The sequence below is a fragment of the Lucilia sericata genome, unplaced genomic scaffold (genome assembly GCF_015586225.1).
Source record: "Lucilia sericata isolate MDLA Ls3-8-SP2 unplaced genomic scaffold, ASM1558622v1 Contig001641F_arrow, whole genome shotgun sequence".
Classification (NCBI taxonomy): domain Eukaryota; kingdom Metazoa; phylum Arthropoda; class Insecta; order Diptera; family Calliphoridae; genus Lucilia; species Lucilia sericata.
Window position 1 is genome coordinate 15,666 of NW_023995555.1, and position 26,760 is coordinate 42,425.

The 26,760-nt window shown below is 32.0% G+C and overlaps 2 protein-coding genes and 1 non-coding gene across 3 annotated transcripts in view; 2 read left to right on the forward strand and 1 right to left on the reverse strand.

Moving 5' to 3' along the window:
- Positions 1 to 137: 137 nt before the first annotated feature.
- The window catches only part of LOC119612262 (cell wall protein RBR3-like), a gene marked incomplete at its 3' end in the record, with an annotated part of 84,243 nt that continues 57,620 nt past the window's right edge, over positions 138 to 26,760 (forward strand). The window contains exons 1-3 of the mRNA XM_037968026.1: positions 138 to 902; positions 4,597 to 5,651; positions 5,714 to 5,841. Of these exons, the coding sequence (XP_037823954.1) occupies positions 4,832 to 5,651; positions 5,714 to 5,841 (948 nt within the window). The remainder of the gene's footprint in view (positions 903 to 4,596; positions 5,652 to 5,713; positions 5,842 to 26,760) is intronic.
- Positions 4,064 to 4,135, reverse strand: Trnae-cuc. Its single transcript has one exon. It is a non-coding gene; the product is annotated as a tRNA-Glu (tRNA).
- The window catches only part of LOC119612261, a 33,322-nt gene continuing 25,415 nt past the window's right edge, over positions 18,854 to 26,760 (forward strand). The window contains exon 1 of the mRNA XM_037968024.1: positions 18,854 to 20,051. Within this exon, the coding sequence (XP_037823952.1) occupies positions 19,317 to 20,051 (735 nt within the window). The 5' untranslated portion in view covers positions 18,854 to 19,316. The remainder of the gene's footprint in view (positions 20,052 to 26,760) is intronic.

Below are 26,760 nucleotides of genomic sequence, written 5' to 3' on the forward strand. Positions count from 1 at the left end.
AGAACTACGTCTAAGACTAATATTCTAAGTAGAACAAAATAAATTTAAAACAAAATTATCACACCTAAACAAAAACCTTGACTCTTATGATTATTTTCTAATGATTTAATATTTTAATTTTTCTCATTACAGTGATACATTTGTCTGCTATACTAATGACGGTCGGTCTCCACCAGCCAAAGGCTAATGATCTTGAAATTGTGTAAAAATTGTATTCATACAATACATTGTGTAAAGTAAACGACATAAAAGGTAAATCATGAAATACATTTATCAGCCGCAGTAAAAAAACACACAAAATAATTAACAATTCACCAACGTGCTGTTAACAAACCCACGCAGTAGAGAAAACAGATTTACAAAATAAAAGTTTGTTTAAATAAAAATATACATATTTATTTATTTGCTGCAATTAGTGTCGTTATTTCGTGTTAAAATACTAAAAAAATTACTCAAACAAAAAAAAAAAAAAAAAAATGGAAATTGTCAGCCAAGTTCATTGTTTGTATGAGTAATACAATATTACAAATCCGAAACTGAAAAACACAATTAAAATGCCAGCCGGTGATTTTTGTTTTCATCTTATCATCATCAACCACAAATGAGAAAAAAAATTAAAATACTATAATTTTGTAAGCACAATAAATTACGGGCGGCAAACAATACAAAAAGGTGAAAAGCGCATTTTTTGCAATTTGCAAGCAAGTCAGTCAAACATTTTAACACCATATACAAAACACCAACAACAAATGGTCAGTGGGCCCGTAATTTTTAATAAACAATCGTTGTCTTTGTATTCCTTGACTTCTAAAATGGCGTCAATAATCTTGATGACGATCGCTTAGAATCTCTTGTTAACACAAATGAGTCAAACAACCATATGATCATTTAGCTGTTTAAAAGTTCGTTAAATACTTGTTCGAAAAAGTGCCAAATGCAATTTGTATAAAAAAGAAACTAAAAATTACTTATTATAGACAATAAAAGTGGGTCAAAATTGCAAAGTGTATGTGTGTATGTTTTATTTGCAATTTGAAGGCGTTAAAATTTAATAAAATCGATTTTTCTTTGTTAAACAAAAGAAATGATTGTTATGTGAAATAAAAAACAAAACTTGAAAAAAGGGAATTAAAACACATCATACAGCAATCTATAAAATTATTTTCCATTTTTTTATTAATAAAATGATCAGCGAGATCTCTAGGTTAACAGTCTGATCAGTTCTAGTTCAGTTCCTTCTCTAGTTTAGGGATGCCAAACGGGAATTCCCGATTCCCGAAAATCCCGGGATTTTCGGGATTTGAAAGTACCGAAAACCGGGATTTTAAAAAATGAAATCCCGGGAAATTTCGGGATTTTAAAATCCCGAATTTTTAAGTATTTTTCCGCTATTTTATACATTATAAAGTACTAAATAAGAGAATTTAAAAAGTTTTTGGACTTAAGATGACTCTACTAACTTACAAGCTGAAATATCAAAAAAAAAGTAAGAGTGCTATATTCGGCTATGCCGAATATGCTTTTCTATAAACATCAGGGTGATATTACTCATCAAATTTACTGATAGGACCTTATATGAGAGGTAGGGTGAATCATTGACCGTTTTTATAAAATTTTTCATAATTTTTTTAGACCAATTTTGGTTCATACACTTTCCGGTAGGAAGATTTACGTTCCTATAAAAGTTTCTTAGCTTTTGGCGAGTAAGAAACTTACTTATCTCAAATTTCATCTCTACACTCGTACTTGTAAGCCAGTAATGAGCGTTAAAGTATTTATCTGGATGGGACCTTATGTAGGGGTAGGGTCAATTATGGACCGAAACACATAAAACTTGGTAGAGAGATTTTGACTCGCATGAAACATATGTGTATCGAATTTCATCGCTATACTCGTATTTTTAAGCCAGTAATGAGCGTTAAAGTCATTTTTTTAACGGGACCTTATGTGGGGGTAGGGTCAATTATGAACCGACCCACATAAAATTTGGTAGAGAGGTTTTGGCTCGTCAGGGATTTACGAATATCAAATTTCATTGCTATACTAAATAGGCATAGATACTATCGGATATATAAAAAAAACAAGTACGAAATTATAGGCGGGCGAGGCCGACCATATAACCCCATACACCAGTTATGAGAGTAAAATGTAATTTAGTTTTCATAATAAAAGTATACCTCGCCTCCGATATATTCTAGCACTTTATTGTTAAAAAAATATTTTTCTGAAATATGCTTGGGGGAAGGACGCCATCATATGAGTCGATCCTCATAAAATTTGGAGGGCGAATTTACGGTTACATAAAATGTTTTATGCTGAATTTCATTGCGACAGTTCTCTTTTTAAGCGAATTGTGGACACTAATTCTTTTTTAAAGCTGTGTTTTGTATGGGGGCTCGGATCAAAAGCCCGATCATTTTAAATTTCATCAGCGTATTTTAGGAGAGTATAAAACAAAAGCACTACTCCGGAGAAACCCAATATACCATCCCTACTAAGGGTATAAAAAGGGCAATAAATAGGCATTGATACTATCGGATATCTATAATGGAAGTCAACCTGTCAATAAGATGGCGAGAAGATAATTCCCTTGGTTAGTGAACACGGGATATAAGGTGGAGGAGATATAGGTGCAGTACAGGTGCTCTATGTAGCCTCGTATGGATCCCCATTACACATACTATTTAAATATTATTTGGAAACCATTGTAAATTTGGATATCATGGGTATTATTTCAGGTTTTTATTCTACTATTCAGTGCCTGGGATGGAAAGATTTTTATTCTAAGTATGTACTTTGAATTAATTTGTTTTTCTTTTCACAAAATGCTTATTGGAAAGTAAACACCTACTAAGAGTATTCATATTGCAATATGAAATAAAACATTTTATTTTTGTCGGTAAAAGTATTAAGATTTTTTGAATTTTTTTTATATTTTTCGGGATTTAGAAATCCCGAAAATCCCGGGATCCCGATATCGGGATTCCGGGATTTATTTAAAAATCCCGAATCCCGGGATTTCTAAAAACCAGTCCCGATTGGCATCCCTACTCTAGTTCAGTCTTAGTTCAGTTTTGGTTCAGTACAAGTTTAGTTCAAGTTCTGGGCCGGCTCTAGTGCAGTTATAGTTCAGTTCTAGTTTAGTTCTAGTTTAGATCTAGTTTAGTTCTAGTTCAGTTCTAGTTCAGTTCTAGTTCAGTTCTAGTTCAGTTCTAGTTCAGTTCTAGTTCAGTTCTAGTTCAGTTCTAGTTCAGTTCTAGTTCAGTTCTAGTTCAGTTCTAGTTCAGTTCTAGTTCAGTTCTAGTTCAGTTTTAGTTCAGTTCTAGTTCAGTTCTAGTTCAGTTCTAGTTCAGTTCTAGTTCAGTTCTAGTTCAGTTCTAGTTCAGTTCTAGTTCTAGTCTAGTTCAGTTCTAGTTCAGTTCTAGTTCAGTTCTAGTTCAGTTCTAGTTCAGTTCTAGTTCAGTTCTAGTTCAGTTCTAGTTCAGTTCTAGTTCAGTTCTAGTTCAGTTCTAGTTCAGTTCTAGTTCAGTTCTAGTTCAGTTCTAGTTCAGTTCTAGTTCAGTTCTAGTTCAGTTCTAGTTCAGTTCTAGTTCAGTTCTAGTTCAGTTCTAGTTCAGTTCTAGTTCAGTTCTAGTTCAGTTCTAGTTCAGTTCTAGTTCAGTTCTAGTTCAGTTCTAGTTCAGTTCTAGTTCAGTTCTAGTTCAGTTCTAGTTCAGTTCTAGTTCAGTTCTAGTTCAGTTCTAGTTCAGTTCTAGTTCAGTTCTAGTTCATTTCTAGTTCAGTTCTAGTTCAGTTCTAGTTTAGTTCTAGTTCAGTTCTAGTTCAGTTCTAGTTCATTTCCAGTTCAGTCTTTTATTAAGAAGAAACTGAACACAAAATTCAAATCGTGCTTGTTGTGGGGAAAACTTCCATATTACAGATCTTTCCATTTTTACGATTATTAGTAATTAGGTTTGGATGAGATGAACCGAGATTGTACCGAAGATGAAATTCTATTGAAAACTAGTGCGGATACAGTACTAGACTTCAATAGGGTATTCTTCATATTTAAATAAAAAATATTTTCCCGTACCGGGAATCGAACCCGGGCCTTCCGGGTGAGAGCCGGATATCCTAACCACTAGACAATACGGGATACTTAAAATATGATCAAATTGTTCTACTTAAATTAAAATTTAAAAAAATAAAACTATGTGTTCACATTAGTTTATTTTAGTAACCGGGTTTGAATCTTATTGGATTCTAAAAAATTTTGGATATGAAATTTAAGGAGAAAAATCTCAAGTATTAAGGGAACAAATTTTTTTTACACATTTTATATAAATGTTTATGGGAAACAGTGACGTATTTTTATTTATTTCGTAATTATAGGTTTTATATTGCTTATTTTCTTTCAAAGCTATAGAATGGATTTTAGGCCTTTTTCACTTTAACCTCTCCAACACATTTGGCACATACTACGTTTGCCAGTGTTTTATAATTAAAAGCATATTAATGTTAATAAACCAATAAACAACTAAAAAACTAAAATCTACAAAAAATATCAAAAACTAAAAAGCCGACTAAATTATAATAAAAATTCTTTAAATATTTTAGATGCTAAAATAAACACAAATTTCAAATGAACAGATACGTGACATGTAAATCGTTTTGAAAAAAAAAACCAAACAAAGTTATAAATAAAAAAAGCTAATTTAAATACTTTACAACAAATCGAAAAAAAGAACAAAAATAAATTCATTCATAAAAAAACGAACAAAAATTAAAATCTTATACTCTCTTAAACAAGAAAAAAGAGAAGAGTAAAACAATTAAAAAAAAAAACACAACAATGAATTCATCACATTTGGTAACTCCAATGAATACTCATCATCCACATCATCACAATACAACCCATCATCCACATGTGCCCACCAACAGCACGTATACATCAAAAATGCCCACATCGAACAACAGCAACCAACAGACAACCACAACAACAATGCACAATTATAATCCACATGATCAACATGCCGGTCTCTCCGGTTCTACTTTAGTAAACAAATCGAATAATTCCACCACCAACACATCAACAACAAATACACAACAAAATATAGCTAACAATGTGGGGGCTGGTCTTTCCTCAACAACGACCGCATCATCATCGACGCCAACAAATACTAACACATCATATAAATTTGCGCCTGCACGTAGACTAGCTGCTAGGCAGACTTTACGTTTGGCCATACCCAAACAACCGGGTGATTCACAACTACATTCTCAGCTAAACTCAACGGCACCAGCTATGACGGGGAATAATAATAGTCTAGCAACACAATTTAAACATTCATCGCCTTCACAGTTACCGCCAGCTCCCATACTGAAAAGAACAACCCTTAATACCCCCAATTATTCCTCAACTCCTACTTCAATTTCACAAAATTCCCATATACCGAAATCAGCCTCTCCTTTAGAGTCTCATCATTTACCCAATGTTTTACATCATTCTACTACACCCATCTGTACGGCAGCTACTCCCTCAAGTGGGGGCAGTAATAAGTTTTTACGTGTTCGTAATCCCAGCATAACATTAAATTCTTCCGATGTCTGTGGTAATAATGATTTGTTTGCTTTCGCTAAGGAATTCTCCTCGCCAGCGGTGGGAGGGGGAGGTAAGTTTAAGTTTGGAATTTAAAAGAAAATTTTTTATTTAATTAAAATTTTTATTTTTTAGATCATTCCCCGATATTTGCGGAAATTGCCTCTTCAATATCACCCTCTACAGCTAGCTCGGGATCACCTACAAATCACTTGAGTCGTTTGTTTAATTTGAGCCCCTCAACTTTACGGAGTTATGGAAATGTAAGTACCACAACTTTTTAAATTAAGAGTCTATATGGTCAAAACTTTTGCGGAATCTAAAGTCCAGACTATAGCCGACCCTTTTCTGCAGACAATCGACGATCCCATAGTCCAGACTTAGTTCAGTCTTTAGTCGAGACAATAGTACAGAATATAGTACAGATTATAATACAGGCTATAGTCGAAACTGCAGTACGGGCTATAGACGAGACTATAGACTATTGTCAAAACTATATTACATACTATAGTCGAGACTATAGTACAGACTTTATTACAGACTATAATACAGACTATAGAACAGAATATAGTCGTTACTATAGCACATACTATAGTCGAGAGAAGAGTACAGACTATATTCAAGACTATAGTACAGACTATATATAAGACTATAGTACAGACTATATTCAAGCCTATATACAGACTATAGTCGAGAGTAGAGTACTACTATACTATAGTCGGTACTATAGTACAGACTATAGTCGAGACTATAGTACGGACTATAGTCGAGACTGTAGTACAGACTATAGTCGAGAGAAGAGTACGGACTATATTCAAGACAATAGTACAGGCTATATATAAGACTATAGTACAGACTATATTCATGACTATAGTACAGACTATAGTCGAGAGTAGAGTACAGACTATATTCAAGACTAAAGTACAGACAATATTCAAGACTATAGTACAGATTATAATCGAGACTAAAGTACGGACTATAGTCGAGACTGTAGTAAAGACTATAGTCGACACTATAGTGCAGATTATAGTCGAGACCATAGTACAGACTATAGTCGGTACTATAGTACAGACTATAGTCGAGACTATAGTACGGACAATAGTCGAGACTATAGTACGGACTATAGTCGAGACTGTAGTACAGACTATAGTCGAGACTATAGTATAGACTATAGTCGAGACTATAGTATAGACTATAGTCGAGACTCGTCTATAGTCTCGACTATAGTCTACTATAGTCGACTATAGTCTACTATAGTCGACTATAGTCTCGACTATAGTCTATAGTATAGACTATAGTACAGACTATAGTCGAGACTATAGTACAGACTACAGTCGAGACTATAGTACTGGCTATAGTCAAGACTATAGTACAGACTATAGTCGAGACTATAGTACAGACTATAGTGCAGACTATAGTACAGACTATAGTGCAGACTATAGTACAGACTGTAGTGCAGACTATAGTACAGACTGTAGTGCAGACTATAGTACAGACTGTAGTCGAGACTATAGTACAGAATGTAGTCGAGACTATAGTACAGACTGTAGTCGAGACTACAGTAAAGACTGTAGTCGAGACTACAGTACAGACTGTAGTCGAGACTATAGTGCAGACTATAGTACAAACTGTAGTCGAGACTATGGTACAGACTGTAGTCGAGACCATAGTACAGACTATAGTCGAGACCATAGTACAGACTATAGTCGGGACCATAGTACAGACTATAGTCGAGACCATAGTACAGACTATAATCGAGACAATAGTACAGACAATAGTCGAGACTGTAGTACAGACTATAGTCGAGACTATAGTACAAACTATAGTCGGGACTATAGTCTATACTATATAACACAGAATACAGTCGGGACTTTAGTACATATAGTACATACTATATTCGACTATAGTGGCGACTATAGTGCAGACTGTAGCATAGACTATAGTCGATATTATACATCAGACTATATTTGGGACTATATCACAAACTATAGTCGACTCTGACCGAGACTAGCACAGGTTATAGTCGAGATTATAGTGCAGATTGTAGTCGAGACTGTAGCACAGACTATATATAGTCAATTCTATGGCGCAAAATACAGTCGAAACTTTAGTACAGATTCTACTCGAGTTTACAGTCCAGAATTATATACAAGTCGAAGAAAAAATATCTAAAAATATAGAAATTATTAATAATTTTCTCTAAATAAAGAGAAAAAAGTGTTAAGTTTCTTAAAATCGCTAAAAATTAAAATAAACAAACATTGACAATTGCTATTTTTACTAACAGCAAAATAGCACGTTCACAAAATAATTTCTATTTACAAAACTACACGAAATCTTTTGATCTAATTTTAAACTATGATACAATTTTTAATCAAAATTCTATAAATTTACTATTTAAAATTCTGTTAAAATAACGAAAACAAAATAAGAAAAAATATAAATATAATTCCCATACAAATAATGGCAAAATCAAAGGTCATGACTTTTTAAAATTAAACTCAACTAAATTATTCACACTATTTTAGCTTAAAGCTACCACCTCCGTAAAGGAAGGAAAAGAATAGGAAAACAACAGCAACGTGAGGCACAACAAACAATACTAACGAATAACCATAAAGTCTAGGTGAAATTCATAAATTGAAATACAAATGTTGAATATAGATAGATTTGACTGATTGTGAGTACAATAAAAATAATAAAATGAAAAAAAAACTACTATTTACTATTATTTGTTGGGAATATTAAATATCAAATTAGAAGAAAGAACACAAAATATTTAGAGAAAAAAAAAAACAAGTTTTTCAATGGTTTGAATACAGTTAACACCTCACTACCTTAATTAGTAAAATATACACAAAAGATACAACAAGTAGAAAAAACTATTCTACACACAGTTGGATCGAATCTTAAAATGCCCTAAATAGGCGAGGAAATAGTCCAGACTAGAGTCTATAGTCTAGTTTATAGTCTAGACTATAGTCTAGTTTATAGTCCAGACTATAGTCTAGTTTATATTCCAGACTATAGTCTAGTCTATAGTCCAGACTATAGTCTAGTTTATAGTCCAGACTAAAGTCTAGTCCATAGTCTAGATAGTCTATAGTTTAGTATATAGTCCAGACTATTGGTTAGGTTAGGTTGATAGGAGGATGTATCTACATCAAATCCGAAGAAATACCCCTAGGCCACTATCGGGCTTGTTGTGCGCTTCTTTTGATGAAATATGTTTGTTGGTAAAATCAAAAAATCGTCCGATGTTTAGAAACTCAGTTTCCTGGACGTAATTCCTAAGAATTTTCCAATCACTGTCCGTGAGGGAATAATATCACTTCCAAGATATTTGGATCTAATTTCGGCGAAAGCCTGACAATGGCAAAGAAAGTGCTCCAGCTCTACATTCGTCTGAATCCTCACGTCGAATTTTGTGTAGGTGTGCCCGTAATCCTGTGTGTCTACTCAGAATACGTACCACCATACTATCCTCAGACTTGGTCATTTCGCAATCTATAGTCCAGACTATAGTCTAATCTATAGTCCAGACTATAGTCTAATCTATAGTCCAGACTATAGTCTAATCTATAGTCCAGACTATAGTATAATCTATAGTCCAGACTATAGTATAATCTATAGTCCAGACTATAGTATAATCTATAGTCCAGACTATAGTCTAATCTATAGTCCAGATTATAGTCTAATCTATAGTCCAGATTATAGTCTAATTTATAGTCCAGACTATAGTCTAATCTATTGTCCAGACAGTAGTCTAATATATAGTCCAGACTATAGTCTAATCTATAGTCCAGACTATAGTCTAATCTATAGTCCAGACTATAGTCTAATCTATAGTCCAGACTATAGTCTAATCTATAGTCCAGACTATAGTCTAATCTATAGTCCAGACTATAGTCTAATCTATAGTCCAGACTATAGTCTAATCCATAGTCCAGACTATAGTCTAATCTATAGTCCAGACTATAGTCTAATCTATAGTCCAGACTATAGTCTAATCTATAGTCCAGACTATAGTCTAATCTATAGTCCAGACTATAGTCTAATCTATAGTCTAGACTATAGCCTAATATATAGTCCAGACTATAGTCCAGACTATAGTCTAATCTATAGTCCAGACTATAGTCTAATATATAGTCCAGAATATAGTCTAATCTATAGTCCAGACTACAGTCTAATCTATAGTCCAGACTACAGTCTAATCTATAGTCCAGACTATAGTCTAATCTATAGTCCAGACTATAGTCTAATCTATAGTCCAGACTATAGTCTAATCTATAGTCCAGACTATAGTCTAATCTATAGTCCAGACTATAGTCTAATCTATAGTCCAGACTATAGTCTAATCTATAGTCCAGACTATAGTCTAATCTATAGTCCAGACTATAGTCTAATCTATAGTCCAGACTATAGTCTAATCTATAGTCCAGACTATAGTCTAATCTATAGTCCAGACTACAGTCTAATCTATAGTCCAGACTACAGTCTAATCTATAGTCCAGATTATAGTCTAATCTATAGTCCAGAGTATAGTCTAATCTATAGTCCAGACTATAGTCAAGCCTATAGTCTGGATTATAGTCTAGTCTATAGTCCAGACTATAGTCCAGACCTGTCTATAGTTCAGACTCAAGTCTAGTCTATAGTCCAGTCTCAAGTCTAGTCTATAGTCCAGACTAAAGTCTAGTCTATAGTCGAGACTATATAATAGTCTATAGTCCAGACTACAGTCTAGTCTATAGTCCAGACTATAGTCCAGACTATAGTATAGTCTATAGTTCAGACTATAGTCTAGTCGATAGTCCAGACTATAGTCTAGTCTATAGTCGTGTCCAGAGGACATATATAGTGCGGACCATAATCCAAAAATCGAATAGGGTGTAAAAATGCTATTATTGCAAAACATGAAAATTCCTAATGATCATTAAATAACTAATTTATAGATTATAGTAAAAACAGCTCGTAAAAATATACGTTAATAAAATGAAGAATTATTACAACTTACAACAACAACAACAAAAGTTGATCATTATGAGTGTAAGTGACGTAGATGCAGCAACATTATTAGATGGCACGCTTGGGTGGTTTATTCGTTAGTAAGTTACTAAATAAGTTAATGTAGTTGTTAACTAAATAAATTAATGAATGAAACAGAGAGAGAGAGAAAGAGAAGCTAGTGTATATATTTGATTTAACTATAAATGGCACTCCCTGACTTTCTATGGATTAATTTGTTTTCCTTATTTATAAAACACAACAAACTTATACATTCATAATTTTTTTTTTTTTAATTCCATAGTGTGACTAAATTTGTTCTTTATAAATCCATAAAAAAATGGATTTAACAATGAAACGACAATCTGACATTTTAGCCATAAAGGTTATAGGGGGTTATTAGAATAGCAGTCAAAGGTTATTTATGTTAAACTAAGGACATATTAAAATAAATTTATTAATAAAAAAATAAAAATATTTAGACAGCTCAGCTTAATTAATCAACAGTTAAAATGAGGAAAATATAAAGAATTTTTGGTTGAGCAAACAACATCGACTTGAAAATACTCTACATTTCTCAGAAACCGTTTTCTTCAATTTAAACATATTTGAAATTTTCGAAATTAACTTCGAAAAATTTAGTTATAAATTTGATTATTTTTGAAAATTAAAAAATTTCAGTTCAAATAATTCGAAGTCCGATAAAAAGGTTAAAAAATCTCCCAAAAAAGAAATATTCATTATAAAATGTTTGTTAAAAATCGATTTTTTTTGCTATTTTCATGATTAAAACTAATTTTAGACATTTTTGAAAATTTCGAAATTAAGTTCGAATAATTTGAAAAAATTCGAAATTAGCAAAATTTTGAAAATTGTTTTTCAATGCACAAATACAGTTTTTCCTAAAAATTTTTCTAATAAAATGTATTTTAAGCATTTTTTAAATTTTCGAAATTAAGTGTGAAAATTTTCGAAAAATTCAAAATTTTGAAAAATCTTAGAAAAATTCATTCTAAGCTAAAGAATAAAATTTTATTTAAGAATATTTCAAAATTTTGTTCGAAAACTTCGAAATTTTTATGTTAAAAACGCTTTTTAATTACAAATATTTTGAAATTTAATTCGAAAATTTCGAAATTACTTAAAATTTAAGAAAATGTTAAAAAACACTATAAAAATGTTCTTTTTAAATATGTTTTTTTGTTCATTATTTTGACTTTTAAGCAGTTTCGAATATTTCGAAATAAAATTCGAAAATTTTCGAAAAGTTCGAAATTTGGAAAAATTTTATAAAATCATTTCTAAGCCAAAAAAATAAATATAATATTTCGAAATTTAGTTTGAAAACTTTGAAATTTTTATGTTTAAAACTTATTTTAATTACAAATATTTCGAAATTTAATTCAAAAATTTCGAAATTAATTAAAATTTTAGAAAATGTTGTAAAACACTATACAAATCTTCTTATTCATTAATTTTCTCTTTAAATATGTTTTATTTTTCATTATTTTGACTTTTAAGCTATTTCGGAGATTTCGAAATTAAGTTCGAAAATTTGGCGAAAATTCGAAATTTGGAAAAAAATCTTAGAAAATTGTTTCTAAGCTAAAATATAAATTTAATATTTCGAAATTTATAAGCATTTTCAAAAATTTTTAAATTAAGTTTGAAAATTTTTGAAAAATTCTAAATTAAGTTCGAAAATTTCTGAAAAATTCGAAATTAAGTAAAATGTTAGAAAATTGTATGCTTAGCAAAAAAAATAAACTTTTTGTCAAAAGTTTGTAAGAAAATCCTATTTTCAGCATTTAAGAACTTTTCGAAATTTTGTTCGAAAACTTCGAAATTTTTCATAATGTTTGAAATTGAATTAAAATTTTTTAAAAATGTTTGTTTTCACTAATTTTTACTTCCGATATATTTTATTCTTATTTATTGTGACTTTTACGAAAATTTCGAAATTAAGTTCGAAAAATTCAAAATTCCTAAAAATTTTAGAAAATGCTTTAACATTGTAAAAATCTTTGTATTATAAATTTTTACTTCAAATATGTTTTAATATTAATTATATTAACTTTTAGACATTTTCGAAAATTTCGAAATTAAGTTCGAAAATTTTCGAAATTTTCGAAATTTATTAAAATATTAAAAAATTGTATATAAGTTGAACGCATCATGTTTTGATCTACAATTTATGTTTAAAGCCCCTTTAAAGTATGTATTCAGCTATGAATATTTCGACATTTTTTTAAAAAATTTCGGATTTAATTAAAATGTTAAAAATATGAGTAAAATATACTGTAGGTTTAGGTTTAGAAGAGTTATGCACCATAAAAAGATGCATATCCGCTCGGAGACCATAATGTCCAGAAAGAAAGAAAAATATTGGTAAAAGAATAGAAATAATTATCAGTCAATGCCCTAAAGACTGAAGAGATGAGAGGGAAAATCCTTGTCCCCCTATATAGCCCAACCGAAGAAGTGACTAATTCCCTTGACAAAACCAAGTAAACTTCCAGAGTCAATACCAGCAATATTCCCCATTTCGTCATGGAATCTATACCCTAGACCAGCGGTTCCCACCGTTTTTTACTTCGCGGACCCCTTGAGAAATTTATTTAATTGCACGGACCCCCATACATATTTTGATATCTTATTGTTATAAATAATTGTTCATCCGAAAATTGTCCTAGTCCTGGTCCATAAACCCTATAAAATATTCCCGTACATTGAAAATATTTAGTATTTCGGAGATGTTTTCAATTGCATGGTTTTAAATATAGAATGACTTCTAACATGATGTTTAATTTTATGATCGTGAGAGCTTTCATGTTCATTTCTCGTCAAGGTAGCGAAAAGGTTTCTTTATCAAGTATTGTCGACATGTACTTAAAGAGTCATGTTTCTAAATTTTTTTGCGATTGCATAGGAGTGAGCTGAGTATGTAAGCTAAGTTTTCGAGAAAATATATGAAAGTTAGACTTCTTAGATGTTGTTGCGGAATGCGTTACCCCCATAAAATATGACCTGAACTCTTTGCGAATGTACTGTGAACTTGGATCTTAAATTTGAATTTAAAAATACCTACGAATTATTTTACTGCGTTTGACTATTTACGCAAAACGCTATGAATTTTCTGATGTTGATTTAATAATATTGGACAACAAAATGAAGTTAAAATATGTGTACTTATCACGTCGGAATGGAATATTTATATTTAAAATTAACTAGATTAACACTTTTGCTTACAAATTAAAAAAATATTATGAAATGTGACCTAACTTCATATTCCGGGATACCAGTATCAGTATTTAATTCTAAGGTAAATCATTATCCGTCTGATATAAAAACATTTATTTCGATACATATACATTTATAAAAATTACAAATCACGTAATACTTTACTTTATAAAAGTAAAAGTAACAATAAATTTGTAGGGCCTAGCTTCATCCTGATAAACGACCGAAACAATAAAATTCAAAAAGTCACCAACAAATCTGGGATTATTGAATAAAAATTGTGTATTTTAGTATTTATGAAAAATTTTGAGATATTTTTAATATTTTCTAACATATAGAGAATATTTTTTATTCATGATTTTTTTCGTTCGTCTTCGCGGACCCCCTAGGATTTTGCTACGGACCACTAGGGGTCCGCGGACCCCCTTTTGGGAACCGTTGCCCTAGACATTTCAGTCTCGAGATTCTGTATCCTAGGACAGTAGCAAAATATATAGTCGATCGACTCTATTTATTCCTCATCTTGGCACAACCTGCAATAGTCCGGTATATATTGCTGTCCCACTTACTAACAAAGGCCCTAACTGAGCAGTGTCCAGTTAGCATCCCTATCAGAATCCTTAGACTGCGTCTATCCAGTATTTGGTAGCCCCCATATCAAGTTTTGGCCATAGGACCTTTGATATTTTGAAATCCAATCTACTATTCCAGGACTGGTCTATGATGTCACGGAATCTTTCGAGTATCAAACTATAATAATGACAAATGGGTGGTTTTATTATCCTTTCTCTGTCATCTATATTAAGGTTCGAACCTAATCTAGCCAGTTCATCCGCAACCTCATTACCTTGTACATTACAGTGCCCCGGCACCCTACACACTGTAAAGGCAAACATTCTCATAATGTCCCTAAGGGCCTCTCTACAATCTACAAATAGGCACGAATGTACCGTGTGACAAGTTAATGCTCTAAGTGTAGCTTGACTATCAACATAAATTGTCACAACTGTCCCCGGAACGATATGATTCCGTATCAGCTACGTCGCTGTAAATATTTCAACACTTTAAAAGTTTCCAAAATTCCTATAGTAGTAATGTGTATCGTTTCATTGCTCACATTGACTTCGAAGGACCATATAACGTTTTAGATTAATATTTTAAATAGCGCTTTGAAGCCTACCAAACTGGTTTCTTAGTTCGAACTTAAATTTCTTTAAAGCACTCAAAACTTCATTCAAAACTACGCAAATAAAATAACAAATATTTATGATTTTTCAGATAGAAGAAAGAAACCACTTGACATTAATTTACATATTTAAACCACTTCAATAAAATGCCTTAGGTCTTAGGTAGGGTATTGACATGATCTGTTCTCTCTAAGATATATTCAAAACAAATAATTACAAATACATATTCTCCCCCTTCCCCCAAAATCTATTGAATGGGAACTGTTTTATTATAGTGGATAATCTATCTATATATCTTGCCCACAGTACCGTCTGCCAGCGAAAAGAGAAAAAAACAAATATTTCTTTTGCTACTGCTGGTTTTGCTACTTAATGTTGTCATAACTTAAATACTAGACAGACTTTTTTAAAACATTTTTTTTGAAAAGAAATATTTCAAAACCAAAAAAAAAAAAAAAATCAGCTTGTTAATGTATTAGTTCGAAATTCTTTTAGGGTGTGTGTGTAAATTATTAGGTTTTTTTAGTCTCCTCATCACCAAACAGCATTTATTTACTCTGTTGCGATTTTAAAACACATTTTTGTTTTTATAAAATATTTCTTTTTTGTTTTTCAAAAAAGAAACTGCCAAAAAATCGATTTGATGAATATCAGAGTATAAATATTAAACAAATGTTTATTATTCTCGTCTAATGCATAGAATTTATTAATAAAATTAACAAAAAAAACTTTTTCAACGAGTAAATAAATGTGGGATTTTTTTCGAAATTCTCTCTAAAAATATTTGACGTTTATTATTTTGGGCTTTTTTTTAACTACAGTCAAAAAATGCCGTGTATAACTTATAAACAAATCATTTTTGTACTGAGTGTTTGAGAGAAGATTTGAAAGAATGTAATCTTTTTATAAAAGTTAGTTAGCGTTTAGCCAAATCCAGACTTGGTTTAATTTTCGAATTCTCTACTTAAAATTTTGAAGTTCAAACTAGTCTATGTAGATAAATCGGGCAACAGTTCGTATCTGTGATTATGGACGATCTATAGGATTTATAGTCTCTGAAAAAGTATACAAAGTAATACTTTAATACTTGGAGAAATAATGCAAAACAGAATTCAGATCGTGTAGATCACTTCGTTTTGAATACACTATACACTTTGGGAATGAAATTTTTAGAAGGATCTTCAGTCTCTATGAAAGTATTCGAAAACTTATTAAGAATCTTTGCTCTTTCTTTAGGTGGGAATTAAAAGCCTATGAACTATATGAATAGATCTTTAGTCTTTGCCAAAGGTTAAAGAATCTAAATTGCTTGAAGATTCTTGGTGTTGACTGGGTTAAACTATCCAAAGGTGAAATACAATAACGAATGAGTTGTTTGGAGTCACTCGAGTCTCTGACAAGATATATGATATTATTTTAAGGAGCCATGCTAATTGGAGAAAGAGAGAGAGATACGAGACTCTATAGAAAGATATAGAAACGTATGTTTGTTTTATAATAGTTCTGAAAGATCTTTACTAATTAGGGAAAGAGTCTAATCGAATGACTAACTCGTTAACAGTTCGAATCTTCGATTAAGAAAGCCAATCTTCTGCAATGATGATATTGCTATTAATTCAATTCGGAATCCCTAATTTCTGCTAAAGCTTTGGAAACTTATTAAAATCTTATAATATCCAAGTGTCGGAATCAATATCTTCTTGGAACCACGAGAAGTATCTAGTTGCAACAATTATTTTGTTCCCAGTGAAAAAAACTCCTATATAGACCTGTTGAGAAGAAATCGTGCCCTTGTTATATCAATATGATAGATGATCTCACCATGTATGATCTTGGTGAGATTATAGTTGATTAAAATTTTGGTTGATGCAGCTGTTGCTGAGTTGACAATCTTTGGACGATTGGGAAACGAGTCGTTCGTGAGAGGAGATCCAACTGAAGTGGGAGAAAGTTTGTAGCTTTTGTAAAAGTTTCGCAGTTTTTGGAAGTTATTCTATCGAGAAAAAATTTCGGGTTGATAATGCATGGAAAACGAGTCGTTCATGAGCGGAGATCCAACTGAAGTGCGAGAAAGTTTGCAGCTTTTGTGAAAGTTTCGCACTTGTTGGAAGTTATTCTATCGAGAAAAATCTTCTGGTTTATAATGAATGGAAAACGAGTCGTTCTTGAGCGGAGATCCAACTGAAGTGGGAGAAAATTTGTAGCTTTTGTAAAAGTTTCGCAGTTGTTGGAAGCAGTTCCCTTCAGAAAAAGCTTTGTTTTGATAAGTTTTTTATCAAGAGTTCTTGAGCGGAGATCCAATTAAAGTGAAATTTTGTAGCTTTTGTAAAAGTTTCGCAGTTGTTAGAAGCTTTTTTCTCGATAGGTTAGAAGCTTTTCTCTCGATAGGTATGGAAAACGAGTTCTTCTTGAGCGGTGAACCAAATAAAGTGGGAGGAAGTTTGGGGCATTTGTAAAAGTTTCGCAGTTGTTGAAAGCAATTCTCTCGAGAAAAAACTTTGGGTTGATAATGAATGGAAAACGAGTCAGCAGAGATAGGAAGTGGGAGGAAGTTGGAAGCAATTCTCTCGAGAAAAAATCTTCTGATATTTTATATAGATTATAGTTGAACATTGGACGAAAATGCATGATTTTGTAATAGTTTGGCTGTTATTGGGTTCTATTCCCAGGTGTTAAAATTTAAGTTGAGCTGTTGCTGAGTTGACAATCTACAGCCGATCGGGAATTCTACTTCTTGAGGGAGAATGTATGTTGTAGCAACCGTTTCGTTGTTGTTGGAAACTCTTACCTCTTGGAAAACTCCTGGTTGATATAACTTTTGATGCTTTGACAATTTTTGATCGATTTGGAATCAAGTGGGAGAAATGATTGTGAATCGGATGGTTTCAATTTTCGTGTTGCAACAGTTTTGCTGTTGTTGGAAGCTCTTTCCTGGGGAAAAATATTTGCAATTATGGAATTCATGCTTTTGTAACAGTTTCGCTGTTTTTAAAAGCTATTCCCAGGGGTTAAATTTTCTGGTTGATGCGTTTTCTGGTAGATGTTGCTGAGTTGACAATCCGCGATCGATTGGAAATCGGTTCGTTTCGCTTGTTGTTGAGGGAGAATGTATATTGTCGCAACCGTTTCATTGTTGTTGGATGCTCTTTCCTGTTGGAAAATCCTGGCTGATGCAGCTTTTGCTGGTTTGGCAATTTTTGGTCGATTGAGAATCGGGTTGCCCAAAAGCGAAGATCCACATGTTGAGGTAGATTGTATGTATGTTGTTGTAACCGTTTCGTTGTTGTTGTTGCCTGACAGTCGGTACATCTCTTGCTGTTAATACGGTAAAGTTTCGCAGTTGTTGGAAGTTTTTGCCTGTTGGAGAACTCCTGGTTAAGCAGTTTGTAGTTTTGGTAATTTTTGATCGATTGGGAATCGGGTTGTTCAGGAACGGAGATTTGTTGTTTGACACAGTTTGTAGTTGTAACAGATGCGCTGCTGATGGAAGCTCTCCTCTGGCGAAAAATACTTGCTGCTGGTACACAGTTGCTGAGTTTAGGATTAGTTTGTGGAAAAAAAAGTTTTCATATTGGACTCATCTTTCGAACATTCTCGTGAACGAATTCTACGCCTACTCTGACAAAGACATTTTCTCTGTGTGTCTGTTGATGGGTGAGTAATTGTGTCAGTGGTAGTGTTGGGTTGACTTAAGTTGTTATTGTTGATGTTGTTGTTGTATCCGTAGTAGTAGTAGCAGCAGAGTATCTCACATTTTGTATTAAATATGGTTAGAATGGTTAGAATTTTATTTACTTATTATTTATTTTGTTTTATTTTTGTTCGTATTTTTTTATAGTATAAAAGTGGCAATATTTTTGTTGTGTTTCGTTATTTTGTTGTTGGGGCAGTGAGAATGTCAGTGTATTTGAGAGTTGAGTTATTTTGTAGTTTTTAAAGAACATGGTGTTCAGTTTATATTCAATTGAGACTCGTGCCGGGTTAGTTTGTTGGTCATTTCAGTAGTAGTTTTTTACAGCGTTTTTTTACGGTTAAGGGTTTAAAAATAAGCGACAAAAACGTTTAACAAAAACCAAAAGTGCGTGAGCAGAAATATATTTTAAATGAGAAAAAGAAATATGAAAAAGTGTAGAAATCTTTAAAAGATATATAGTTTTAATTAACAAAAGTGTTAAAGAAATCTCAAAAAAAAAAAAAAAAATGTAAAATTTCTTTAAAAATTTTAAGAAAATAAATCAAATATTTGTGTAAAAAAAATATTGAAAAGGAAAATAAGCAATAAAATATTTATTAAATAAATTATTATGGGCAATCGTGTTAGTAATTTGTGGTGTAAAAAAACAAATTTGGCCATAAAAGATAAAGAGTTTAACGAGAATACGAAAGTGAAACGTGAATCGAAACGAAGATTTAGACAACGTCGTCTATCACTCAATTGTATAACACGTGAACCAAGTCAAAAAGCTTCGGAAGAACCCGTACTCGTGCATAAACCCTCGGCTTCATTACCGCGTCATACCAAACTCTCAACACCAGAAAGGAATTTTAATACCGCAGCAACAACAACAACAACTACAACATTACAACCTAAAGAAGTTCGTAAAGAAAAAGAAGAAGTAACAACAAATTTAGAAACAAAAGAATTACGCGAATCTCAATTAGTAAACGAGAATCTTAGGCAAGAATCTAAGGCGTATAGCTCCCTACCCCCTACTACCGCTAAAGAATTAAACACTGAACAAAAACCGGTTTTGCATAACAATTCTATATTCAATACAAATTCCTTTGGTGTCAACTTAACGTCGTCTCAACCACGTTTAAATTCTTTTACTCCCATCTCATCAACAACTCTATCATCACCTTCTTCAACTTGTTCCAACGCCACCATCGATGTGGTAGATTCACCCATACGTGTACTGGCAACAACAAAGACCCAAGATATTTTAACAAGTGAAAAATTGACGTGTACAACAAGTAGTATTTCCTCTTTGAAAACAAAAGCTACCATGAAATTTAATTCGGATTTAACCACTGTCAAGGTAAGAATCGTTCATTCATTTGTTTGTTTTTTTTTTTTTAAATTTCGACGTTGAGTTGAAATCACTCACTCCCTTCCATCATCATCAGTATTCATTAGATTTGTTTACATTTTTTTTTGTTTACCCACAACAACAACATTAAATTATAAATTTTAGTAGCTTTATTGTTTTAAACAATTATAATTTAAAATTAAATAAATAAATAATAAAATACAAACGAAACTTCACAAAATTGAAACAAATTGTTATTACGTTGTTTTAATTATTTCATTATTTGTTATTAAATTAAGTATTTAGGAAATGTTTTAAATTATGTATTAATCTCAAATTGTTAAGTAGTTTTTAAACGTTTAACCGAGTGGACCAATCATTTGTGTGAAGGGGGCAAAGGTTAACATCAGATAAATTTCGTATCTGAGAATCCTTGTTTATAGAACTTTCAATAAGAATTAACTGAACAAAACCTTAAGGATCAATCACAGAATTTCAATGTTTGTTATATACGATCATGCTAATCGTTCCATTGTAGCTGATCTACAATCGATATTCATTATTCTGTAACATTAATTTAGACTAATACAAGAACTATTTCTCCAGAACTATAAATCCAGTCGTGGTGATCGTTTCTGTTTACGATCATGTAAAGTCAAACCCGAGAATTGTAAGAAACTTTCAAATTTGTTGCTTTCGGGAAATGATCGGCTGAAGGTTAAACATTAACATAAGGATCACTTCAAAATTTCAATGCTTGCTTAATACGATCATACTAATCGTTTGATTGAAGATGATCTACAATCGATCTTCAATCGATACTATATATTTTGGTAAGTTTAATATGGATTAATACGAACTGTGTCATTAAACATGATCTATTTTTATGAATTCCTAAATACAGTCGTGGTGATCGTGTAAAGTTGAAATTAAGAATTGTATGAAACTTTCATGATCATGACTATGTGTCATATACAGTCGTGGTGATCGTTTATATTTACGACCGTTACGATTGCAAAACTGTTGCTTTTGGGAAATTAAACCAATAATTGTGAGAAATTTTTATTCTCTCCTTCAATTAGCTGAGGTGATCTCTTTAAGATCTCCTTGCATTGAATTTGTCCAAATTGCCACGAAAACATCTGTTCTTTAGTTACGAAATCCTAAATTTAATGGAGATTTTAACTGGTTAATTACAATTCTTGTTTATAAAATTCTTGACAGGAATTGGAATATGATCATGCTAATCATTACATTAATGATGATCTACAATCGATATTCCTTCAATACTCTGTTATGAATTATAAGGCGTTGCAGCAATCGATTCGATTTTTACTGCTACTTTTTTAAAGCCCCCTTGGGCAAGATACCTTGATGAATTATCCTTCATCTTGGCGTTATTACAATTCCGGGGTAAAAGTGGTACTACATGTATCTTAAGTCTGTCGGGACTATAAAATGGTAGTGTCTCCTGTTCTTTGGAATCGTTTTACACACGGTTAAAACAAAGGAGATATTATATCTAGTACTAAGGGAACCGGTGGCTGACACGGAAGAGTTTCAGACTTTGTCTTGTGCCTCTTATCGATATTCCTTCAATACTCTGTTTTTTGTAAGATTGGAATCATAAAATATGAATTGTAAGACGTTGCAGCAATCGATTCGATTTTTACTGCTACTTCTTTAAAGCCCCTTGGGCATGATACCTTGATGAATTTTCCTTCATCTTGGAGTTATTACAATCCCGAGGTAATACCTCTACAAGTAATTTAAGTCTGTCGGGACTAAAAAATTTGACTCCTCGTTTATTCCTTGGAATCGTTTGACACACGGTTAAACTAAAGAAGATATCTTATCTAGTACTATGGGAACCGGTGGCTGACAGTGCAGAGTTTCAGACTTTGTCTTGTGCCTCTTAATGGGTCGCATGTGGTGATTGTGGTTAGACCGAAATCACAGAAAGATAATGTTGGTTTAAAGACTGATAAGTCAATATTTTAGAATAAGCTTGATGCTGTTACCGAAAAAGTCAACAGGTTCAGAGGAGTGACTGTGGGACTAAATGTTGTTAATGAATTGATATCGATGTTCAAATATATAATAGCTTAAGTACTTGAGCAAAGTGCTTGTACATGGTCCAGTTTCGCAATGTACGAAAATTGTCACCTGCTCGCTCTTTAAAGATCACTAGGGGAATCTGAAGTTTCGTCTCGTATTCACTTAATGCACTTCGGCATCTATTTGTTCATTCAAGATTATGTTTTCAACGTGCGAGGTATGGTTCATGTGGTTCAGAAATAGTGTTTTAAAAATGAAAGACAAAGATCTCCGAAATTAGCCGAACAAGTTTGAAGTCGAAGATTTCGAGGCTTTGTAACATGAATATTGTTGTCAAACTCAAGAAGAGCTTGCAAAAGTATTGAGAGCTGCTCAAGCAGTAGTTTCGAAACATTTGCGGCAAAGACATTGGTTACAATACGAATTGAAGCTGAGAGACGAAGAAATACAATTTAGCATGTCCAAAATGCTGCTTGTACGCTATAAAAGAAAATCATTTTTACAATCAAAAGTACAATAGATTCATTATGTTAACCAGTAGCGTAGAGATCGTATGTGAATCGACATTCAAGCCAAATATCCATGGCGTTAAGGAATTGCTCTGTATTTGGTAGGATTAAAAAGGTCATATCTGATTCATTACTTTATCCAGTAGCGTAGAGATTGTATATGAATCGGCATTAAAGCCAAATATCCATGGCGCTAAGGAATTGCTCTGTATTTGGTAGGATCAAAAAGGTCCTATCTGATATGAGCAGCTGAAATTTGGCCAGACAACTACAGAAATCTGTGCCGAATACAACTGTTTCGTTTTAATGAAGAATTGGCCGAAAAGTGCCAGACATGAGACTCTGTCATTAAAATGCTCGATCACATGTTGCAATACTTGTTTTACCTCACCTACCATATTACCTAGACCTTGCTCTTTCAACTACTATTTGAATTGATCTGGGATACGCGTCATTTTAGAACCAGGTCTATAAAATTGAATAGTTCTTGGTCTCAAAAGATGACTAGTTATTTTGAAGTGGAATCCACATGTTGTCAGAAAGATCGGAAAACTTTGGTCAATATTATAAATAAAGTCTAAAAATTTTAAAAATTCCTCATTTTTAAGTTATACATGTCTGAAACTGGGCGTGGGAACACGGTCAATATTAATACTTTGACAGTTCTTCTTCCGGAGATATTAAATTCCACATTTTCTTTTGAAGGCTTGCAAGTGGCTACATATATCCCATAAATCATTGTCAAGTATTTGTAGATAAAACCTAACTTAAAAGTCTATTACTTTACCCTTGAATTAAAAATAAACACAAATTCCAAAACGAAATTCTATTCACACCTGTTCACAAAAAAAACTACTTGTTAAAAAAAATCAGCTAACTGTATAATTTCTAAAAATTCTATAATCGTGTCATTAAAATTTAAATTCTTATTCAAGGTTTGTATTTATTTCGTTAAAAAAAACACAAAATATGTGTTATTTTCGTGTGTTTTAAAATTTTTTCAAAAACACCTTAAATTACCAGTATTTCGTAATAAAATTTTTAATTTTTCTAATAACAACACAAAAAAAACATTGTATTTTAACTAATTCATTAATATTGTTTTAATTTGTTTTTAACAAATTTGTATTTATTTGTTAATAAAATTTTAAAATGTGTATTTAAATAGTAGATGATGATGATGATTTTGACAAATGTTTATTTCTGTGGTATTTATTATTATGAGTTTCACTGTGTTTTTCTTGTTGTGCCCCTGGCACCTTCTCGCCCTAGTGTCAACAACGTGTTGTGGGGTTTTTCGTAATGTCAACAAAACATCTGGTATTAAACAGTAAAAAAAATTATTTAATTTTTTTTGTTTATTAGTATTTGGCATGCTACAGTGCAGGGTGTTGGTGATATTATTGTAATTGATGGGTTTGACAGTGCTTTTTTTTTGGAATTTTGAATATAAATAATAGATGAGAAATAACGGGCAGAAATAATGGTCGAATTCGTACAGTTTTCGCCCTCACCCATAACTTTAAAAGGTAACTTTCTCCTACACATTTATTAAAATTCTGAACTTAAAGTACCGGATCCAAGTTACAGTTTGCGGGTTAAAGAACTTTAACTAGAGAGTAAGAGTCGAGTATGAGTAGAGAGTAGAGTAAGAGTTGAGTAAGAGTAGAGTAAGAGTAGAGTAGAGTAGAGTAGAGTAAGTAAGAGTAGAGTAAGAGTAAGTAAGAGTAAGAGTAGAGTAGAGTAAGAGGTAGAGTAGTAGAGTAGTAGGTAGAGTAGAGTAGAGTAGAGTAAGAGTAGAGTAGAGTAAGAGTAGAGTTAGAGTAGAGTAGAGTAAGAGTAGAGTAAGAGTAGAGTAAGAGTAGAGTAGAGTAAAAGAGTAGAGTAAGAGTAGAGTGAGAGTAGAGTAGAGTAGAGTAAGAGTAGAGTAAGAGTAGAGTAAGAGTAGAGTAAGAGTAGAGTAAGAGTAGAGTAAGAGTAGAGTAAGAGTAGAGTAAGAGTAGAGTAAGAGTAGAGTAAGAGTAGAGTAAGAGTAAGTAGAGTAGAGTAAGAGTAGAGTAGAGTAAGAGAGAGTAGAGTAAGAGTAGAGTAGAGTAAGAGTAGAGTAAGAGTAGAGTAAGAGTAGAGTAAGAGAGAGTAAGAGTAGAGTAAGAGTAGAGTAAGAGTAGAGTAAGAGTAGAGTAAGAGTAGAGTAAGAGTAGAGTAGAGTAAGAGTAGAGTAAGAGTAGAGTAAGAGTAGAGTAGAGTAGAGTAAGAGTAGAGTAAGAGTAGAGTAGTAGAGTAAGAGTAAAGTAAGAGTAGAGTAAGAGTAGAGTTAGAGTAGAGTAAAAGAGTAGAGTGTAAAGTAAGAAGAGTAGAGTAAGAGTAGAGTAAGAGTAGAGTAGAGTAGTAGAGTAGAGTAGAGTAGAGAGAGTAGAGTAAGAGTAGAGTAAGAGTAGAGTAAGAGTAGAGTAAAAGCAGAGTAACAGTAAGTAAGTGTAGAGTAAGAGTAGAGTAAAAGTAGAGTAAGAGTAGAGTACAAGTATAGTAAGAGTAGAGCAAAACTAAAAGTTTATTTAGTGTAGAATTAGTAAGTGTTCGAGTAGCATCTTAATGCTAGAAACTACATATTTAATTTATTTTCATACAATGCCAAGGACATTATAGTGCCATTCCCAAAATCGACCTTTACCAAGACTAATAGTGTTAATAATATTTTTCTCTTTTTTATTCATTAGAAAAGTATTTGTGTGTCTGAATATAATTAATATATTTAAATAAATAATACTTGTTGAAAAAGCATAATAAAGAAATAAAATAAATATTATAAATGATTTAAATACTTAATCTGCTCATTGTCTTCTACTCAGCGAATCGAAAAAATACCAAAACTATATAGAAGAAAAAATATTAAATAATATCAAATATTTTTTTTCATAATTAATATTGGTCACTGAACTTCAAAAGGTGAGGGAAATATTTATGAGGTAGAAAAGTCAATATTCAAATAATGATTCAGATATGCTAAGTCTACACATTTGTTTTCGCCGATGATGAATGATGTGAGATGGCTGTTAGCTACATGGTCAATAAACAGATCAAAGTCATAAAGCAGTGATTCTTAAATTGTTTTATTTCAATCTTTAATTTATGGTTAATAAATTGTTTTTAAATCTGTAATTTACTAGCTTTATACTGTTTATTTATAACAGACAATGTTAACATTTACATTCTTTATGAAAACACAAAAGAAAAAAAATATTTTTCTTATTAAAAATTCCTGCTATGCAAATATTTTTTTTTAGCTCGTAAATGTTTTTAAAATTTTTATTTTCATATATTGGTTTTGTTTATATTTTGTTTCTGTTTACAATATTCAAAATAAAATCTTCATGTGCAATTAATCGAGCTGAACAATTAAATTAAATCGCACATGATTTTTGCTGTTTTTGTTTCTTTGGTTTGTTTGTTTTTCTTTAATTTTGCGATTCTTAGAAAAATTTGTACCATGTGTAAATTATTTTACAGCCACAGCCGTTGTTGGCGGGGGTTGTATGGAAATTCTCTAATTTATGTGCTAAAATCAAAAGCGAAAATAATTTTTATTATTTTAATTAGGCCAAGCATTAACATTTTAGTTTTGTTGTTTTGTGTTTTTTTTGGTTTTGTTTTTAATCAAATATAAATAACATTTATTTACAAAATTTTTGTCTTGCGTGTTTTCTAGATTTAGAATCGAGAAGAGATTGAAAAGAGATATTAGAAAAGAGAAGGAGTAGAATAAGGTTGGAATAGGAGTAGAGCAAAAATGGAGTAAGAGTAGAATAAAAGTAGAGTAAGAGTAGAGTAAGTAGATTAAGAGTAGAGTAAGAGCAGAGTAAGAGTAGAGTAAGAGTAGAGTAAGAGTAGAGTAAGAGTAGAGTAAGAGTAGAGTAAGAGTAGAGTAAGAGTAGAGTCAGAGTGGAGTAAGAGTAAGAGTAGAGTAAGAGTAGAGTAAGAGTGGAGTAAGAGTAGAGTAGAGTAAGAGTGGAGTAAGAGTAGAGTAAGAGTAGAGTAAGAGTAGAGTAAGAGTAGAGTAAGAGTAGAGTAAGAGTAGAGTAAGAGTAGGAGTAGAGTAAGAGTAGAGTAAGAGTAGAGTAAGAGTAGAGTAAGAGTAGAGTAAGAGTAGAGTA